General features: G+C 47.1%; 1 protein-coding gene across 1 annotated transcript in view; it reads right to left on the reverse strand.

The window, feature by feature from the left end:
- USP12 (ubiquitin specific peptidase 12) overlaps positions 1-18,853 on the reverse strand; it is a 185,210-nt gene that overhangs the window by 4,260 nt on the left and 162,097 nt on the right. Inside the window, exons 5-7 of the mRNA XM_082245502.1 lie at positions 15,685-15,761; positions 15,326-15,409; positions 4,747-4,944 (exon numbers count right to left, since the gene is read on the reverse strand). Coding sequence (XP_082101628.1) covers positions 4,747-4,944; positions 15,326-15,409; positions 15,685-15,761 — 359 coding nt within the window. The remainder of the gene's footprint in view (positions 1-4,746; positions 4,945-15,325; positions 15,410-15,684; positions 15,762-18,853) is intronic.

The following is an 18,853-nucleotide window of genomic DNA, read 5'->3' on the forward strand; positions in this document are numbered from 1 at the left end:
GCTCACATTTAACCCCTTGATCACCCATAGTGTTACCCCTTAACCTGCCAGTGTCATTATTACAGTAACAGTGCATATTTTTAGCACAGATTACTGTCACTTATCCCCCCAAAAAGGTCAAAAATGTCAGTCAGGGGTCCGATCTGTCCGCCGCAATGTCGCAGTCCCACAAAAAAAAAAAAAAAAAAAAATCGCAGATTGCTGTCATTACTAGTGAAAAAAAAAACAATAAAAATTTCAAATCTTTCCCGTTGTTAGTAGACGCGATAATTTTTGCGCAAACCAATCAAAATACGCCTATTGCGGGTTTTTTTTACCAAAAATATGTAGCAGAAAACAAATTGGCGTAAAATGTTAAGATTTTGATTTTTACATTTTTTTTGAGAATGTCATATAGCAGAATGTGAAAAATGTTTTTTTTCAAAATTGTAGCTCTTTTTTTGTTTATTGTGCAAAAATAAAAATCGCACCGGTGATCAAATACCACCAAAAGAAAGCTCCATTTGTGGGAAAAAAGGACATCAATTTTATTTGGGTACAACTTTGCACGATTGCGCAATTGTCTGTTAAAGTAACGCAGTGCTGAATCGCAAAATAGGGTCTAGTCATTAAGGGGGCAAATCCTTCCGGTCTTAAAGTGGTTAAACCCTCACTTTTTTTTTTAAGGACTTTCAACAGCTGAATCAATCACTGAGTATGCAGCGTCAATCTTTTAAAGCGGAAGTAAACCCTCCTCTGACACTTGTACCTATAGGTAAGCCTATGATAAGGCTTACCTATAGGTACTGTAAATATCTCCTAAACATGCACCGTTTAGGAGATATTTACCTTACATGCAGCCAGTGACGTCACTGGCACATGCGCTCTGAAGGAACAGCCGCTCGTGCCGTTCCTTCAGAGCCCCGTGCCGTGACAGTCGGCTCCCGCGCGCGTGCGCGGGAGTGACGTCACCGCGGCTCCGGCCAATAAGATGGCCGGATGCAGCGATCCCGGAAGACGGGCGACTGGACATGTCGCCCGTCATAGTGGTAAGCGGATGGCACGGCGGGGGCTCGTTCTAAGGTAAGTATTTCATAATGAGCTAGTATGCGATGCATACTAGCTCATTATGTGTTTCTCTTACAGGTTCCAAAAAGAAGAGAATTTTTTTTTTCAGGTTTACAACCTCTTTAATCCTTGCCTATGTTCCAGTTTAAGTTGGTGCCGTGACCACTGCCCCAGATTTTAGTTTTTTTTGTTTTAGGATTGCTTTCTTTTGCAACACCTCTGAATGCACAAACTAGAGTTGTGTCTCCTTTTACTGTGTGCATCAACAAACACACAGCCCCATAGCTTAGGGTGGCAAGCCATTCCTTTACTCCTCCCCCCTCTAAGCTAACAGAGTGACTGGAGACTGCACTGTCCACTGTTAACGCTTTCCTGTGAAGACCAGAAGTTAAGGGAAGCAACACCGAGAGATCAGGCGCCAGCAGCATAGAAAGTTGTAAACTGCAAGTAATAGGGTAAGAATTTTAAAAAATACCGTATTTATCGGCGTATAACACGCACTTTTTCCTCCTAAAAAAGGCCAGGAAGCATTGCCGAGAGCAGAAGGGGTGGGCCGGGCCGAGGAGAAGGAAGGACGAACTGTCATAAGAGCAGAAGGGGGCGGGCCGAGGAGAAGAGAGAACGAGCGAGCGCAGTCATCGGAAGTCCCACCTATGACCGACGTCACACGTCTCGGCAGAGGAGGCGGGACTTCCGATGACTGCGCTCGCTCGTTCTTCCTTCTCCTCGGCCCGGCCCGCCCCCTTCTGCTCTTATGACAGACAGCTAGTCCTTCCTTCTCCTCGGCCCGGCCCGCCCCTTCTGCTTTCGGCACTCCTTCCCGGCCTTTTTTTAAAACAAATATGGTCAGTTTCAATGGCGCTTGCGAGGCTGCATATTTGGACATTGCGCTTGCGAGGCTACATGGACACTGCTGGTGGGCTGCATACATGGACACTGCTGGTGGGCTGCATACATGGACACTGCTGGTGGGCTGCATACATGGACACTGCTGGTGGGCTGCATACATGGACACTGCTGGTGGGCTGCATACATGGACACTGCTGGTGGGCTGCATACATGGACACTGCTGGTGGGCTGCATACATGGACACTGCTGGTGGGCTGCATACATGGACACTGCTGGTGGGCTGCATACATGGACACTGCTGATGAGGATGCATTGTTGGACTGCTGATGAGGCTGCATTCATGGGCACTGGTGAAATATCCTTTGATTTAAAAAAAAAAAAAAAAAAATGTTCTGAGTTCAAAGCTGTTTATTTTAAATTTAAGCTTTTTTCCTGAAATTTCTCTCCAAATATTGGGGTGCGTGTTATACCCCGGCGCGTGTTATACGCCGATAAATACGGTTTACTGAGAAATTATTATATTGTGCTCAATGCATTAAGCTAAAAATTGCTGGGGGTTTATTACTATAATTAAAACAGACCTAAACCCTAACTGGATAACATGTAGTTTGCTGCTAAAGCACTGTGTAAGAACAGCTGCCAGGGCATTTATTAACGTACACAATTTTTACCCTTTTCCGCTGATCTCTTTCAGCCTCTTTCATTCATTTTTTATCTACATGCATTTGCTCCAGTACCATCTGCACATAATTGTTCCTGACCATTAACCTGCTAGTGACCACACCGTAGCATGTCTGTGCAATATGTGTTGGCACGGCCGCTTGTAGTCACCCCTTTAGGAAAGAGTACAGAATGGTGGAAGTTATGGGGTGATAACTGGAATCAGTTGTCAACCCATAACAGGAAGTGCCTGAACAAGGACTTTAATCACCTTAATCAGCAGGTATTATCGTAATAAAAGCTGCAGATTTTAAATACAACATTTGAAATCACAACAGCATGTTAAAGCAATAAACGTGGGGGGGGTTGAGGGTGGTGTCAATGGACAACTTTCTCCCTGCAAGGTAAGGGCATAATGCACTAGTATGTATTGCATACTAGCACATTAAAAAAGTCTTACCTTAAATATGCGCAAGAGTCACAGCCACGGCACAGAGCTCTGAAGGAAAGGCACAGGTATGCAGTTCCTTCAGTGTGCATGCATTGGACACCGGCTGCTGCTCACTAGAATATCTCCTTAACAGTGAACACTTCGATATTTAACCACTTTACCACCGGAGGATTTTCCTGCTTTACGTCCAGGCCACTTTTGCAACTTGGCACTGCGCGACTTTAAGTGACAATTGCGCGGTCATGCAAAACCGTACCCAAACAAAATGTACGTCTTTTTTTCCCACAAACAGAGCTTCCTTTTGGTGGTATTTGATCACCTCTGCGCTTTTCATTTTTTGCAATATTAATAAAAAAAGAGTGAAAATTTTGCGAAAAAATTGGCATTTTCTACTTTGACAGTTAAAAAATATCCAATTTTTGTCATAGATTTAGGCCAAAATGTATTTAGCTACATGTCTTTGACAAAAAAAATCCTCAATGAGCGCATTTTAACCGCTTTAAGACCGGAAGATTTTACCCCATTCCTGACCAGGCTATATTTTGCGATTCGGCACTGCGTTACTTTAACGGACAATTGCGCCGTCATGCGACGCTGTACCCAAATTAAATTTATGTCCTTTTTTCCCCCACAAATAGAGCTTTCTTTTAGTGGTATTTGATCACCTGTGTGATTTTTAATTTTTGAAAAAAAAGAGCAACACTTTTAAAATAAATATATATATATATATTTTTTACATTCCGATATAGAACATTCCCAAAAAAAATTGAAAAATCAATTTTTTAACATTTTAGGCCAATTTTGTTTTCTGCTACATGTTTTTGGTAAAAAAAGAAAAAAAAAAAAAAAATCACAATAAGCGTATTTTGATTGGTTTGCGCAAAAGTTATCGCGTTTACTAACTACGGGAAATATTTGTCATTTTTATTGTTTATTTTTTTACTAGTAATTGCGGCGATCTGCGATTTCTTTTGCGGGACTGCGACATTGCGGCGGACAGATCGGACCACTAACTGACATTTTTGACACTTTTGGGGGTACCAGTGACATTACTACAGTAATCAGTGCTATAAATATGCACTGTTATTGTAATGACACTGGCAGGGAAGGGGTTAACTTTATTGGTGATCAAGGGGTTAAATGTATGCCTCATGCTTACTGCTGTGTGTGGGGGGAGGGGATTGTGTGACAGATCGCAGGTTCAGCTATGCTGAATCCTGTAATCTGTCACTGTCTGTCACATAGGAGATCCGCCCACTTTGTTTACACAAGTGGGCGGATTTCCACACTCGATCCCAGACGATCGAGGAAGAGCGGCGGTGATCACCGCCTCTCCTCCCCTGGCCCTACTCCCACTGTGTCTGGGCGTTGTCCAGCGACGTATACCTACGTCGCTGGACGATAACTAACCACTTTGCCGCAGTACCCTCAACGTGAGCGGTCGGCAAGAGGTTAACATACAGGTAAGCTTTACTATAATATGGGTAGGGCAGTGTAGGGAAATAGCTCAGATGCAATAAATATCAGCTCGTTTTAGTGCAATGGGTTTTAAAAAAAAATTATACTCCGTGCATCTTTGGTGCTTTTTCCAACACGTACATCTTGCATAGAGGAGTAAAAACGGATAAAAAATGCACTGCAGCAATTGAAAAACTGACCAAATGCTCAGACCACAGCAAGATAATGTATGACCGGTGTAGCACAATCTTAAGATGCAGCCATGCTTTGAGTGTACCTACCTTCCACAATGGACCACCACAGCTACCAAGTCGTACATTCTGTCTGGGTTTGTGGCATCTCCTGAAGTGTTAAATAGCCGAAGCTCTAATGGAAAGACTACTCTGTATGAGAGCTTTGTATATCGATGCAGCTGATCCATGTATTTAAATCTCTTTAAGTGGAGAGCTAAAATCATAGGCAGCTTTTTTACTTTCATCCTGAAATCAAAGAAAAAAGTAAATTAAATAAAGGGGAAGACCACTTAACAATAGTTACATAGTTTGTGAGGCTGAAAAAAGACATCAGTCCATCCAGTTCAACCTATGATGTGTGTGTTTGCTGTTAACCGTACATTGTATATCCCTGTATGTTGTGGTCTCTAATGCCTCGTTTCCACTGAGTGGTACGGTACGGTTCGGTATGGTACACATTGCGTTTCCACTGCCAATAGTACCCTTTCATGATAGGCGTGGTGTAGCAGGAAAGCTGTGATAGAGAATTCTCTGTCAACCAATCAAAGTTCTGCAGAGTGTAGCTCCACCCAGTTGGTACGGTACTAATGTGCTTGGTACCCCAACGAAAGGGTACCAAAAAAGTGGTACGGTACGGTTCGGAATTAGGGTACCATTCATAATGGAAACGGCATAAATAGCGTACCGTACCGAACCGTACCAGAAAGCTCAGTGGAAACGAGCCATAAGGTGCCAATCTAATAGTTTTTTGAAAATAGTTAAATAGTAAGACAGTCAGAAACCTCCTTAGGAAGGAGTGACAGGTGACAGACATACGCAAAACACCACCTTATCCTTGTGAATCACCATAAGACAGGATAATGCAGTTAGATCTGACACCCTGCATGCAGAGGTGATAGCCACCAAGGTCACCTTCTGGAGCAGGGTAAGCAGGGAAACCTGAATATTTTCAAGGAGATGCTTCAGTAGAGCTGAAAGCAACACATTAGGATTTCAGGGCAGCAAAGGAGGCCGCACTGAAGGAACCAAATGTCAGACATCCTGAAGAAAAGGTACACACCAGGGGGGAGCGTTGGAAAAAGACAGCCAAAACCCAATACCTGGCCCTTGATGGTACGTAAGGCCAATATCTGTTCAACCCCGTTGAAGGAAGGTTAAGATCCAATCCACTGAGAAGGAGCGAGGATGAACCCCCCCCCCCCCCCCCCAAGAGATTCACATCACACAATCTTTGTCTTCCATGTACGATGGTAGATCTTCCTAGAGGCAAATTTCCTAGCTTTTAACAGCGTAGGAATCACTGATTCAAACAAACCTCCATCCTTCAGCACCTGGCTTTCAACAGCCAAGCCGTTAAAGCCTTCGACTGTAGGCAGGATGGAAGATTGGTCCTTGGGACAGCAGATCTTCCCAGAAAGGAAGTCCCCAAGGAGCATCGGCGACCAGCCCTACCAGATCAGGATATCAAGATCGGCGAGGCCAGTCTGGAGCCACTAGAATAACCGCAATCCCTTCTGCCTGAATCCTGCACAGGAGTGGTGGCAGAAGTTTTAGAGGGCTGGAACAAATCAGTCAGCCCACCTTAGAATGCCGGGTACTTACCAAGCCACCAGGACACTCTTCTTGTGCCACCTTGGGGATTGACATAGACCACGGCCATGGCATTGTCCGAATTAATTTTTACCGGACACCCCTGAAGACGATTGTCCAATGAGCTAGACAAAGTCTGATCGCTCGGAGTTCCAGTGCACTAATCGACAGTCTGGGCTCTGCCAGAATCCAGACCCCCTGAGCAGGTCTGTGCTAAGGACGCCTCCCCACTCGGACAGGCTGGCTTCCGTGGAGACAACCCTCCAGTACAGGGGGAGAAGGATTTTCCCTGTTGAAGAGCCGGAGAGCGAATCCACCTCTAGAGACCGTGGACCTTTGATTAATTTCACTAGAAACTCTTTAGCAGAGATCTTGTGTGGAACTGTGCAAACAGACCGCCTCGAAGATTGACACCATCAGGCCCAGCATGCGCATGCAAGCCCGGAGGGATGACTGTTTGCTGAAAAACAGCAGCTGAATTGCCTCCTGCAATGTCTGGAGTTTTTCCAGAGGAAGAAACACTCTGGCTGAGGCCGAGTCCAGAGTCAGACCCAGATACTCCAGTTTTTGTAGACAGAACCCAAGCAGACTCCTGAACGTTCAGGATCTAACCGAACTCCCCCAGAGTTCACAGTAGTCTATCAGAGCAGTTGGAGACTCTGCTCGCAGAAGATCTTCCAGGTACCCCAGTAACGTGATCCCCCACTGACTCAAACAATGCCAGCACCGGGGTCAACACTCCTGTGAAGACCCGAGGTGTGGAGGTGAGACCAAAGCTGACAATGCTCCTCGTCCATGACAAAACGCAGGACGTGTTGGTGACCGGCACATATTAGAATGCGCAGGTAGGCATCCTTGATGTCGATAGAAGCGAGAATAAATCCCCCTAATGTAGGGACACCACTACCATGTGAATGGACTCCATGTCGAACTTCTGTACTCGCACATAGCAGCTTAGCGCCCTGAGGTTCAGAATTGGACGTATCTTGCCTTCCTTCCTGAGGACTTTAAAAAGGTTTGAGTGAAAAAAATTTAAAATGTTCTGAAGTCGGAACCGGAACAATCACCCCTTAAAGTAACAAGTCTTGCACTGCCTCAAAAAGAGCCCGTAAGCAATCTGGAGACAAGTGCAGGTTGGAAGGGAAGAAAAACTTTCCGGGGGACAATACCGAACTCAATCTCGTAGGCTGACCGGATAACTTGGTGGACCCACTTGTCTGTACCAGGGAGGTCCATGGATCTGGAAACCAGCAAAGACGTCCCCCCACCAAGATAAGGGTGAGGGCACCCCTTCATGCAGAGGCAGCCTTGTCCACAGGTCTGGAAGAGCCTGCTCGTGGCTTAACAGACCAGGTCCTCTTGGAACCTCTGGAGGCCTTGACTCGAGACCCTGAAAGACGAAGAGGCCGCTTAGGAGCCGAGGAGAATTGCCCACGTCTACAATGGGGCTCCTTGCCCTTGGTAGCCTGTGGAAGAACAGCACTCGTTCCCCCATGAACCCCTTAACTAGGTCATCCAAGGAAGCTCCAAACAGGCGATCCCCCTACAACAGGGAGCTCAGGAGGAGGCCTTCTTAGAAGTCTAGTCCGCAGACCAGCATTTCAGCCAGACAATACGCCAAAGGACCACTGCTGATACAGCCTAGAAATCAAAGGAGCCACATCCAAAGAGGCTTCACAGAAACGGTAGACCCTGGACCAACCAGTCCCGCCAGCTTCACAAAGACAGGGGGGCAGCTATTCACCCTCCAGGTCCCGGCGAAAAAGCTTAGTGCGCTCAGTCAGTTTTTGTGTTGGACAACCCCACTGTTTTGTGACAATGTTGTCAAGGTAAGTGGAAAGAGGAACACCCTCGCCGCTTTGGAGGGCGCCTGTGGGTGCCAAAAAGAACCAATGTCTCAGACGCAGCGTTAGCCGCAACCTCCATTTTTAAAGTTTCACGCACTGACACAAACCGTGCATCCAGCAGTGCCTATTTAAGCACAGCTAGAGGAGCAAAGGAATCATCTGCACTATCTGAGCACTCAAGGTGCGTGGACACAGACCCAGTAGGATGGCTATATACTGAACTCACCCTGAAAACATAATCAGGGGAGGCCGCCGGCGGCAAAGGGGATGCCTGCCATGGGTCCACAAATGGACCACCTATTAGACCCCGCAAAAAACAAGAGAGTTACCCCCTGAGTCCTCTATAGAGGACATAATAGGACAAAGCCCCCTTCAGGCAGGGTACCGTCGCTAAAACGAGGCAGGTGACCCACACAATGGGGGCAAAACTGTCATTAAAAATGAAGCGCCCCCACAGCGCCATCTGGTGCAACAGCAGTGCCCAGCAGGCCATGGCCTAAATTTTAGTTGGGGCCCAGGCGCAATTGCACGGATCCTATGCCCAGCAGATGCCCAAAGGAAGAGTGGGGGGCTTCAGCTACATGCACTGGGGCCACTCCGCAATTAAAAGCGCCCGACTTGGCTGCATGACCTAGTAGGCCACAGACCACGGCCTAAATTTTTAATGAGTGCCCAGCCATCAGGATGCCAGCCCCAGCAGAGCCGACCACCCAGGATCAGGCAATGGCTTCAGCCATGCTCACAGGGGCTGCCTGACGTAGTTTCCGCGTAGTAGGCCGCAAGGTCGCGGCCTAATCTTTCGGCCAAATCCGGCCATGTGAGGCCCACGGATGCTAAACTATCCGCTCTCCCAGCCCAAAAACCACTGCAAGGAGTCCAGAGGACATCCCTGCTCTAGTCACCAATCCCCAGGATGGAAGGGAACCCTGCTCAACCCCCCCGCACCAGGGAGACCTAGTCAGCAGCAACTCCAACCAGCCCCCCTAAGAGCATGTGGCAACAGTCAGCTCATAACCTCATCCAGGAAGGAGGGGGCGTAAGACCCAAAGTGACCGAAAGGAGGGGAACCCGGGGGTCCAATCATCACCAGGAAAAAGGATGGGCACCGCTCCGGACAGGACACCACTCCATACAAATGTGGGTGCTGTTGGCCAGGAGGAAACGCTGCGACTCAGGCCGAAGCCAGTCCGTATGCATCCTCGTGAGACGTTTAACTCGCAGGCTAGCCCCCCGTCCAGGGGGCTATGTGGCAGCTGACCTAGTGCGGAGCTGCAGTCTGCACATGCTTGCTGGCTGGACTGGGGGGACCCTAAGGATATATATTATCCAGTTCGTCACCCAGTCTGGCACTTGATGTAGTTTTTTTAAGATCTTACTGTAAAATCGTTTTAAAAAACCCTAAGCTAGAGAGAACAAGCGAGGGCGCAGCTGCAGCAATTCACACCGTGAAATGTACGATTTCCACGTACGATGATCTTTCTAGATGTCGACTTCCTGGCCTTCAAAAGGGTAGGAATCACCGAATCAGAGAGACCTCTATCCCTCGACACCTTGCTTTCAACAGCCACGCCTTTAAGGCCAGCGACCGTAAAGCAGGATGGAAGATCGGTCCTTGAGATAGAAGGTCTTCTCGCAGAGGAAGACGCCATAGAGGATTCACAATCATTTTTACCAGTTCTGTCTACCAAAACCGCCAAGGCCAGTCTGGTGCCACCAGAACGACCGGAATGCCTTCCATCGCCACCCTGCGAAGAAACCTCGGTAGGAGAACGAGCGGAGGGAAGGTATATATCAGGTCTGTGGCGTCGGCCAGAGGATCCGGAGACCTGGCCACAAACCTCTGAACTTTCCTGGTGAGGCGAGATGCGAACAGATCCACCTCCGGGGTCCCCCACTGGGCACACAGGAGATGAAACAAAGATGCAGGGACCACTTCACCCAGGATGTGGACTGCGTAAAGAGCCAGAACATTGTATTCCACCCACATTCGAATTTTGGCCACTTCTTTGGTCGCCAAGGCACTTCTGGGGCCCCCTTGATGATTGATGTAAGCCACAACCGTGGCATTGTCCGAGTGGACCCAAACCAGAGAGCCGCGTAACCGACTCGTCCAGGGAAGCAGGCAGAGCTTGATCGCTCTCAGCTCCTGAATTTTGATCGGTAAGGAAGATCTTCCATCACCCAATTCCCCTGGGCACAGAACTTCCCCAGCACTCCACTCCAGCCTGGCAGGCTAGCGTCTGTGGTGACGCCTATCCAAAACACCGGCAGGAAGGACTTGCCTTGGCACAGGACAGGTGACTAGAGCTAAGAGAGAGCTGACTTCGTGGGATGGCTCAATCGAATCTTCTGGTCCAGTGACCGTGGATCTCTGTTGCATTTTGACAGAATCTCTTTCTGCAAGTGTCTTGTATGAGCCTGAGCAAACGGGACCGCTTCGAAGGTCGAGACCATCAAACCCAGGGCCCTCATGCAAGCCCGCAAGGAGGACTGATCGGCCTCCATCAGCAACCGGACCACCCTTTACAACTTCTGAAGCTTGTCTATGGGAAGGAAGCCAGAGCAAATTCAAGGATCAGCCCCAGATAAGTGACCTGCACGGACAGAGTCAGGGAAGATTTAGTGACATTGATCGCCCACCCGAATTCTTGAAGGGTCTGAATGGTGATAGAAACATTGTCCAGCAGATACGAATGGGAGATCGCAACAGGAGATCCCACAATGGAGATACCTCGCCGACGTAACAAGGCCTAAACGGGGGTTAGGACCTTGGTAAAAACTCTGGGAGCCGAGGCGAGACCAAATGGTAATGCCACAAATTGATAGCGCTCTTCTGCCACCGCAAAGCGGAGAAATCGTTGATGTCCCTCGAATATGGGGATGTGGAGAAACGCATCTTTGAGATCAATGGAAGCAAGAATATCCCCCTGATTTAAAGATGCCACCACCGACTGAATGGACTCCATTCTAAACTTCTGCACCCACACAAAGCAGTTCAGAACCTTGAGGTCCAGGATTGGATGCACTTTGCTCTCCTTTCGGGGCACAGTGAACACAGGGGGGCGTCCGAGGCGACCCCATCAGCCTCTGAATCAGAGGACACCTCCATAGAAGGAGAAGGCAGTGGCCGTTTTCAGCTATCAACCTTTTTCTTGACTAAATCAACTTCAGTCACCAGGCTTTCCAGGGCTGCTGAAATCGCGGCCAGCGCCTGCGATCCGGACTGTATGGGAGTCGCACGGAAGTGGGTCTGAGGGCGATTTCACAGTTTGGGACTCCATAATGAAATTTTCAAAAAACGATGTACTGTCGCTTTAAGAGCGCCGATCGCGGTATTCACCACCGATCGCCGCGGTCTGCAGGGAACCCCTGTAAACCAAACTGACAGCAGAAAGTGCAAGGATATGCCCGCAGGGACCCCAAGTACAGTACCACCTCAGACAAACCGGCCTCCTGGACCTTCCACAGAATGGAGAGAAAGGCAGGAAGTGACCCCGGCTCAGCAGAAGGAAATGACTGCGCAGGAAGTGATGTCGCCTGAATAAGGTTACACTGCTGAGCATAGCACCAGGGATACACAAAGATGGATGCCCATACAAAACAATAGGAAGCTACAACGAAAAAGTCTACCCCATACAAGTCTATGGGGGGGGGGGGGGAAATCACATTGCCCACACTTAAGATGGCGGCGCCCACGGCAAACCATGCGGCCTGCATTCAACACATTAAGGTACCATGTCACCCCCCCCCCTCCCTCCCCAAAGCACCCCAGACACAGCCAGCGCAGGGACAGGGAAGGGGGGAGGGAAGGACACACAAACAGGGCACCGGGCAGGCCAGGGGAATCTTTTGGGAGGCACAAATCCCATTATCCCCCAGAGAGGGCCCACATCCCCCCAAGGCCAGCAGGGGCAAAGGTGGTACATTTAGTCACCATACCATGGACCGGGTGGACTCCGCTCCGGGCAGGCTGCCTCCTGCCCAAAGTGGAGATTCTGCCAGCAGAGGGGTACGCTGCGACTTAGGGCATTCCAGGTCGTCGTGTCCCGGCGAGGCATCCGCTTGCAGGCTCACCCCCTCCAGAAAAGGGGGACCATCTTTGCTATGCCTAGGTCAAACTATAACCTGCTCACGCTCGTAGGCCAGACTGGGGGGACCATAAGGATCTAGATTATCCAGTGCGAAGCCCCAGCCGGCATCATTGCTTGTAGATCACCAGGAAAATACTTCCCTGAACACTAGCTAACGAGTAAAGAGAAATAAAAGGAAAATATTCTCAAAAGAAATAAAAATGAGACCGGAGTCCCAGCAGGAAACCTAGGTCCTACTCCTCCTCTAGGAAAAAAAAAAGTGTGCTGGGCTGTGACAGTGGGGGTTATGCATGGAGGGACAGCCCCGTGGACGTGTATAGGTTAAAAGCTTTGTACTAACATACTGCCTAGACTACTACTGCAGGTGGCAGCATAACCCACTCAGGTCGTGAAGATGAGGCTGCATCTGTCAATGGACGATAGAAAAAATTCAATTTTAAATAAAAAAAATGCCAGAACCAGATTTCCCAGTAAGGAACTAGGTCCCTACTCCTGACTAGGCAGGAAAAAAAAAACAGAGTACCTATAGCAGGAAGTGGGAGTATACCCCCTGGGACTGCCCCATAGTCAAGTTATTTCCCTGCTTAGTGTCCTACTCCTGTAGGGGGCAGTATAATCCAATGGTTAAGAATCAAGAGCTGTGTCCGCCAATGATCAAAAGAGAATAGTATTTGATCCCCTGCTGATTTTGTACGTTTGCCCACTTATCAGTCTAATTTTAATGGTAGGTTCATTTTAACAGTGAGAGTCAGAACAACAAAAATATGCAGAAAAACGCATTTCAAAAAAGTTACGTGATTTTAATGAGTGAAATAAGTATTTGATCCTCCATCAATCCGCAAGATTTATGGCTCCCAGGTGTCTTCTATACAGGTAACAAGCAGAGGTTAGGAGCACTCTCTTAAAGGGAGTGCTCTTATTCTAAGCTTGTTACCTGTATAAAAGACGCCTGTCAAAAGAAGCAATTATTCAATCAGATCCCCATCTCTCCACCATGGCCAAGACCGAAGAGCTGTCCAAGGATGTCAGGGACAAGATTGTAGACCTACACAAGGCTGGAATGGGCTACAAGACCATTGCCAAGCAGCTTGGTGAGAGGGTGACAACAGTTGGTGCGAATTTTTGCAAATGGAAGAAACACGAAATAACTGTCAATGTCCCGTGGTTGGGGGCTCAATGCAAGATTTCACATCATGGAGTTTCAATAATCATGAGAACAGTGAGGAATCAGCCCATAACTACACGGAAGAATCTGGTTAATCAACTCAAGGCAGCTGGGACCATAGTCACCAAGAAAACAATTGGTAACACACTACACCATAAAGGACTTAAATCCTGCAGCACCCGCAAGGTCCACCTGCTCAAGAAAGCACATGTACAGGCCCGTCGGAAGTTTGCTAATGAACATCTGAATGATTCAGAGGAGAACTGGGTGAAAGTGTTTTGGTCAGATGAGACCAAAAACAAGCTCTTTGGCATCAACTCACCGTGTTTGGAGGAGGAGGAATGCTGCCTATGACCACAAGAACACCATCCCCGCTGTCAAACAAAGGTGAAAACATTATGCTTTGGGGGTGTTTTTCTGCTAAGGGGAAAGGACAACTTCACTGCATGAAAAGGGACATTGGACTGGGTCATGTACTATCAAATCTTCGGTGAGAACCTCCTAGGGCATTGAAAATGCGTCGTGGATGGGTATTCCAGCATGACAATAACCCAAAACACACGACCAAGGCAACAAAGCAGTGGCTGAAGAAGAAGAACATTAAGGTCCTGGAGTGGCCTAGCTACTCTCCAGACCTTAATCCCACAGAAAATGTGTGGAAGGAAATGAAGTTTTCAGTTACCAACATCAGCTTTGAAACCTAATGACTTGGAGGGGATCTGCAAAGAGGAGTGGGACAAAATCCCTCCTGAGATGTGTTCAAACCTGATAGCCAACTACAAGAAACATCTGACCTCTGTGATTGCCAGCAAGAGTTTTGCCACCAAGTACTAAATCAGGTTTTCCAAAGAGGTCAAATACTTATTCCACTCATTAAAATGCAAATCAATTTATTTGAAACTTTTTTGAAATGCGTTTTTCTGGATATTTATTGTTGTTATTCTGTCTCTCACTGTTAAAATAAATCTACCATTAAAATTATAGTCTAATCATTTGTCAGTCCCGGTTCAGACTTCTGCGATGCGGGAACGCTGCGAATATGCAGCGTGTTCCCGCATCGCATCCGCACTCCTGGCATTTCACACTGCCATTTGCGATTCACAAGGGGTGTCAATTAAAAGTTAACGACACCCCCAGTTGAGATCGCATATCACAGTGCGATCTGCAAGTTCGCACAGAATCGGATCGCACTAGTGTGAACCACCGTGCGGTCCGATTCTGCTGCGGATAAAAAAAGGGTCATGTGCGTGTTTAGTGCGATTGCGGTGCGAATTCAGCCATACAAACTGTATGGCTGAAATTTTCACCGCACAGAGATCGCATGTAATTTAGGAGCAGTGCGCTCCGAATTACATGCGATCTCTGTGATCGCACTAATGTGAACCGGCTCTTAGTGGGCAAACGTACAAAATCAGCAGGGGATCAATTACTTTTTTCCCTCACTGTAGTTTATATCAGCTAAATACATTCCAAGTGCATTAAAACAAAAGGTGTTCAATGTTCTTTCTAACGAGGCAAATCATGAGAAAGATTGTCTGCTACCAACATGCTGCACAGGGGGGACCCAGCTCTGTGTGGAAGCAGTTGTCTCCCTACAGAGTTTCCTCATATCCCAGACTGAGTCAGACTCATAGCTCTGCAATCACCAAAGCTTATGTTTGCTGCCAAATGCTCCTATTTTAATAAGGGGGTGTGTCAAACCTCTGCAAAGTGACCACTGTTTCACAACACAGAGCAAGAGTTCCACTCTGCAGCATTCTGGATAGGGAAATGCTTTTCTACTCAGGCCGTGGCTGGTTTTTGAGGAAAACAAAATGTAAAACTGTGCTCATCTTTTGTTTGATGCTCCTGGAATTTAAACTGAAAGTTCAGTTGGACTTTAACGAATAGCTGTCACTCTAAATACAACATATATGTAGCTGTCAATACATTACCGTTTATGTGCTTCCTGTTTACTGCGACATTCTTCACAGTAATATTTGTATTCGCTACAAAGGGTTTCCGTGTTGCTAAATCCCCTAAAATGATCAAACAGCAAATGGTGATTTATGATATACAAGCTAGGGATACCATTACATAAAGCTTAATATTTATTTTTTTCCATAGAATTACTACACAGCAAAGGATTAGCCCCCCCAAATTTCTGCAATTGAATTGCAATATTGTGAAAGAAACAAACCGACAACTTTAAATTAAAAATGTCAACTTGGTTCGAAGGTAATTTAAAATATTTGTGCAGATGAAACATTATTATAATTTAATGAAACAAATTTTTTTATTTTTAAATAAATACCTTAAACAATGTGTAATTGATGTATTTTGTTCTACATCAACAGAAAGGTCTAGAAAATCCTCATCTTTACTGCTTATCTGTAGGAGAACAGAAAGGTAGTTAAACCCTGAAATGTTAAATTTCTTACGACTTGACTGTGGATACAGAAAGATAAAATTAGTCAGCAGGCACTTGGTCCTTGGGTGCCTTACATGTGCAGTGTTATTAATATTTTATGTGACTTTCACATTTTTATATATTTGTGCATCTATAGTATCGTTTTTAAATATAAAGGTTTAAATGTTGGCCACTAGAGAGATATGTATTTCCCTGCAGTCAATGTCTTCCTGTTTACCCGCCATGGAATACGTTGTAGGGATATACACATTGTGTGAAGGAGCAGAAAAGTAAAACTACTATGTTTGTGTCTGCATATAGCCTATATCCCCCATCCCCCGCACAGGAACATATAATTACCCAGACATTATGCCTTGTTGGTTTTATGTCACAGTGCTCAGACCAAAGCACCCAATCTCCAGGCTTAAACACTGGTGGGGGGTATAGGTAAATATAATGTTAAAAAAACATCTATGCAAATCTATCTTATTAGCTTCTCATAATTAACTGCACGCAAGAAATTTGGATGTCACTAGCAATGCCAATACAGGGAGTCAACCAAACTAATTTTTATTGGACAATGCAATACTTCCAACATGTTTCACCAGGTTTTAGGCAATTAAACAAGACGAGGAGAGCACAGGAAAGAACTCTGCAATAGGGAGATGGTAATTCATAATGCAATGAGTAGAATAAAGGAACAGAGGTAAAGCAAGTAGCTGCAGGTTGTAAATTAGGTGGTGTCAAGCCCATGGCTGTACAGTATAGCAAAGATGTGCAAATTAAAAAAGGCTAAACAAAATATTTTAGCAGGTGTTGCCTATAATAAAATACTTTTATATGTAAATGACAATTGTATATATCTTTTTTTAGCGAACGTCAAGTGGTATTATTACCACTTGCCGCCCGCCTGCGGCAGGCTGGCTCGGTTGCGCGAAACGACGTAGCCCTACGTCTGTCGCACGCATGGTGCTGGGGGAAGTCTAGGAAGTGGGGATGCCGATCCACAGGACCAGCGGCCGTGATTGCTCCCTGCTGAGAGGGGAGGACGGTCAGCTGTTGTAAACACAGCAGACCGTTGTTCTCTCTGAAATTATCAGAGCGCCTGTGATCCTTGTATATAGGATCACAGGTTTCTGTGGTCATTTCACAAGCCCATCTCCCCCACAGTTAAAAAACACTCCCCTAGGCTAACGTTTAACCCTTTGATCACCACTGTGTTAACCCCCTTCCCTGCCAATGTAATTATTACAGTAACAGAGCATATTGTTAGCACTGATTACTGTAGTAATGTCACTGGTCCCCCCAAAAGAGTCAAAAATGTCAGTTAGGTGTCCGATCTGTCCGCCGCAACATCACAGTCTCGCTAAAAATCGCAGAAATTCCTTTTCCTGAGTCCTCCGACAGTCGCCGTCCCTCATATAGTCTTCACCAATGTATTGACTTCCTCTCCACAGGAGTAGCTAGGCATAAGACTTGTTAAAACAAAAGCATTTAACAGACACACCCATGGGGGCTGTCCCACTGGTCAATACCCCCCTGCAGTAGCCATCCCAACTCAGTTTGGTAGCATAGCAGTAAGTGTACAAGGAAAGAACCCCAAAAGAGGGGCGGGGCGGCGACTGTCGGGGGACTCGGAGAAAGGAATTTTACGGTAAGATTTTACAAAAATTCAGTTTTCTCTTACGTCCGACAGTCGCCGCCCCTCATATAGTCTTCACCAATGGGATGTCCCAAAGCATTGTAGACATGAGGGGTGGGAGACGCAACCGTATAAAAGGCAACGCAGTACCCACATCAGAGAAAGGAACCTTACACGCACAGTAAGAGAACCCTCTGGGCAACAGAAAGAGGCTCAACAGAAGCAACAGCCCAGGAAAGCAAATAACCCAGGGAATAAACAACCCCAGCAACCAAGGACCCACAAAAACAAGGGTCCCCTATGGCACTGCCGCACAGAGAACTTTGCGGCCAAAGGAGGCATCAGCCGATGCCAGAATATCAATTTTATAAAATTTGGAAAAGGTGTGCACCGACGACCAAGTCGCAGCCTTGCACACCTGGGCCACCGAAGCCTGATGCCGGTAGGCCCAGGACGTACTCATAGATCTGGTAGAGTGCGCCTTAACAGGGAAGGGCAGAACTTGTTCCTTCAAAGCATAGGCCTGGACAATCGTCTGTCTGATCCATTTGGCAATGGTCACTACAGACGCAGCTATGCCCTTCCGAGGTCCTTCAGGAAGGACAAAGAGGGAATCCGATTTCCAAAAGGATTCAGTGGACGACAGGTAAACCTTGATCGCCCGGACAACATCCAAGGAATGCAAGGCAACCTCCTTAGGATGCTTAGGCTTCGCACAGAGCGAAGGCAAAACAATGTCCTCATTAAGGTGAAAGTCACACACAACCTTGGGGAGAAATGACGAGTTAGGTCGCAAGACCACCTTATCTTTATGAACCACCAGGTAAAGAGAGCGGCAAGACAACGCCACCAACTCCGACACCCTGCGAGCCGAAGTGATCGCCACTAAAAAGGCAACCTTAGACAGCAGAGGCAACGAAATCTCCCGGATGTTTTCAAAGGGAGAACGCTGTAACACGGACAAAACCAAGTTCAAGTCCCACGGAGGTAAAGGCTCCCTCCGGGGAGGGGTCAAATGTCGCACACCTTGAATGAAGGTGCGAATTAAGGAATGAGACACCACAGGGCGTTGAAAAAGAACAGCTAGTGCAGATACCTGGCCCTTTATCGTGGCCAGCGCCAGGCGCTGGTCCACACCAGACTGGAGGAAAGCCAACACTCTCGTCACTGAGTATGAGCGAGGAGAAAACCCCCTGGACTCACACCAGGCAAAATAAGCTTTCCAGGTACGGTAATAAATTTTTTCTAGCCTTGATTAAGGTAGGAATGACCTCTGGGGAGAGACCCCTGTCTCTCAGGACCGAGGTCGCGGTGCGAGCAGCGCGCCGCGACCTCGGAGCGGCCGGCACGGACTTAATAACATTGAAGTCTATGCAGGTCGCTCCGGGTCGCCCCAAAGAAGCTCCGGACCCTTTTTCTAAGTCAGAGCGA

Source organism: Pelophylax lessonae, assembly GCF_965119305.1.
Source record: "Pelophylax lessonae genome assembly, chromosome: 2".
Lineage (NCBI taxonomy): Eukaryota > Metazoa > Chordata > Amphibia > Anura > Ranidae > Pelophylax > Pelophylax lessonae.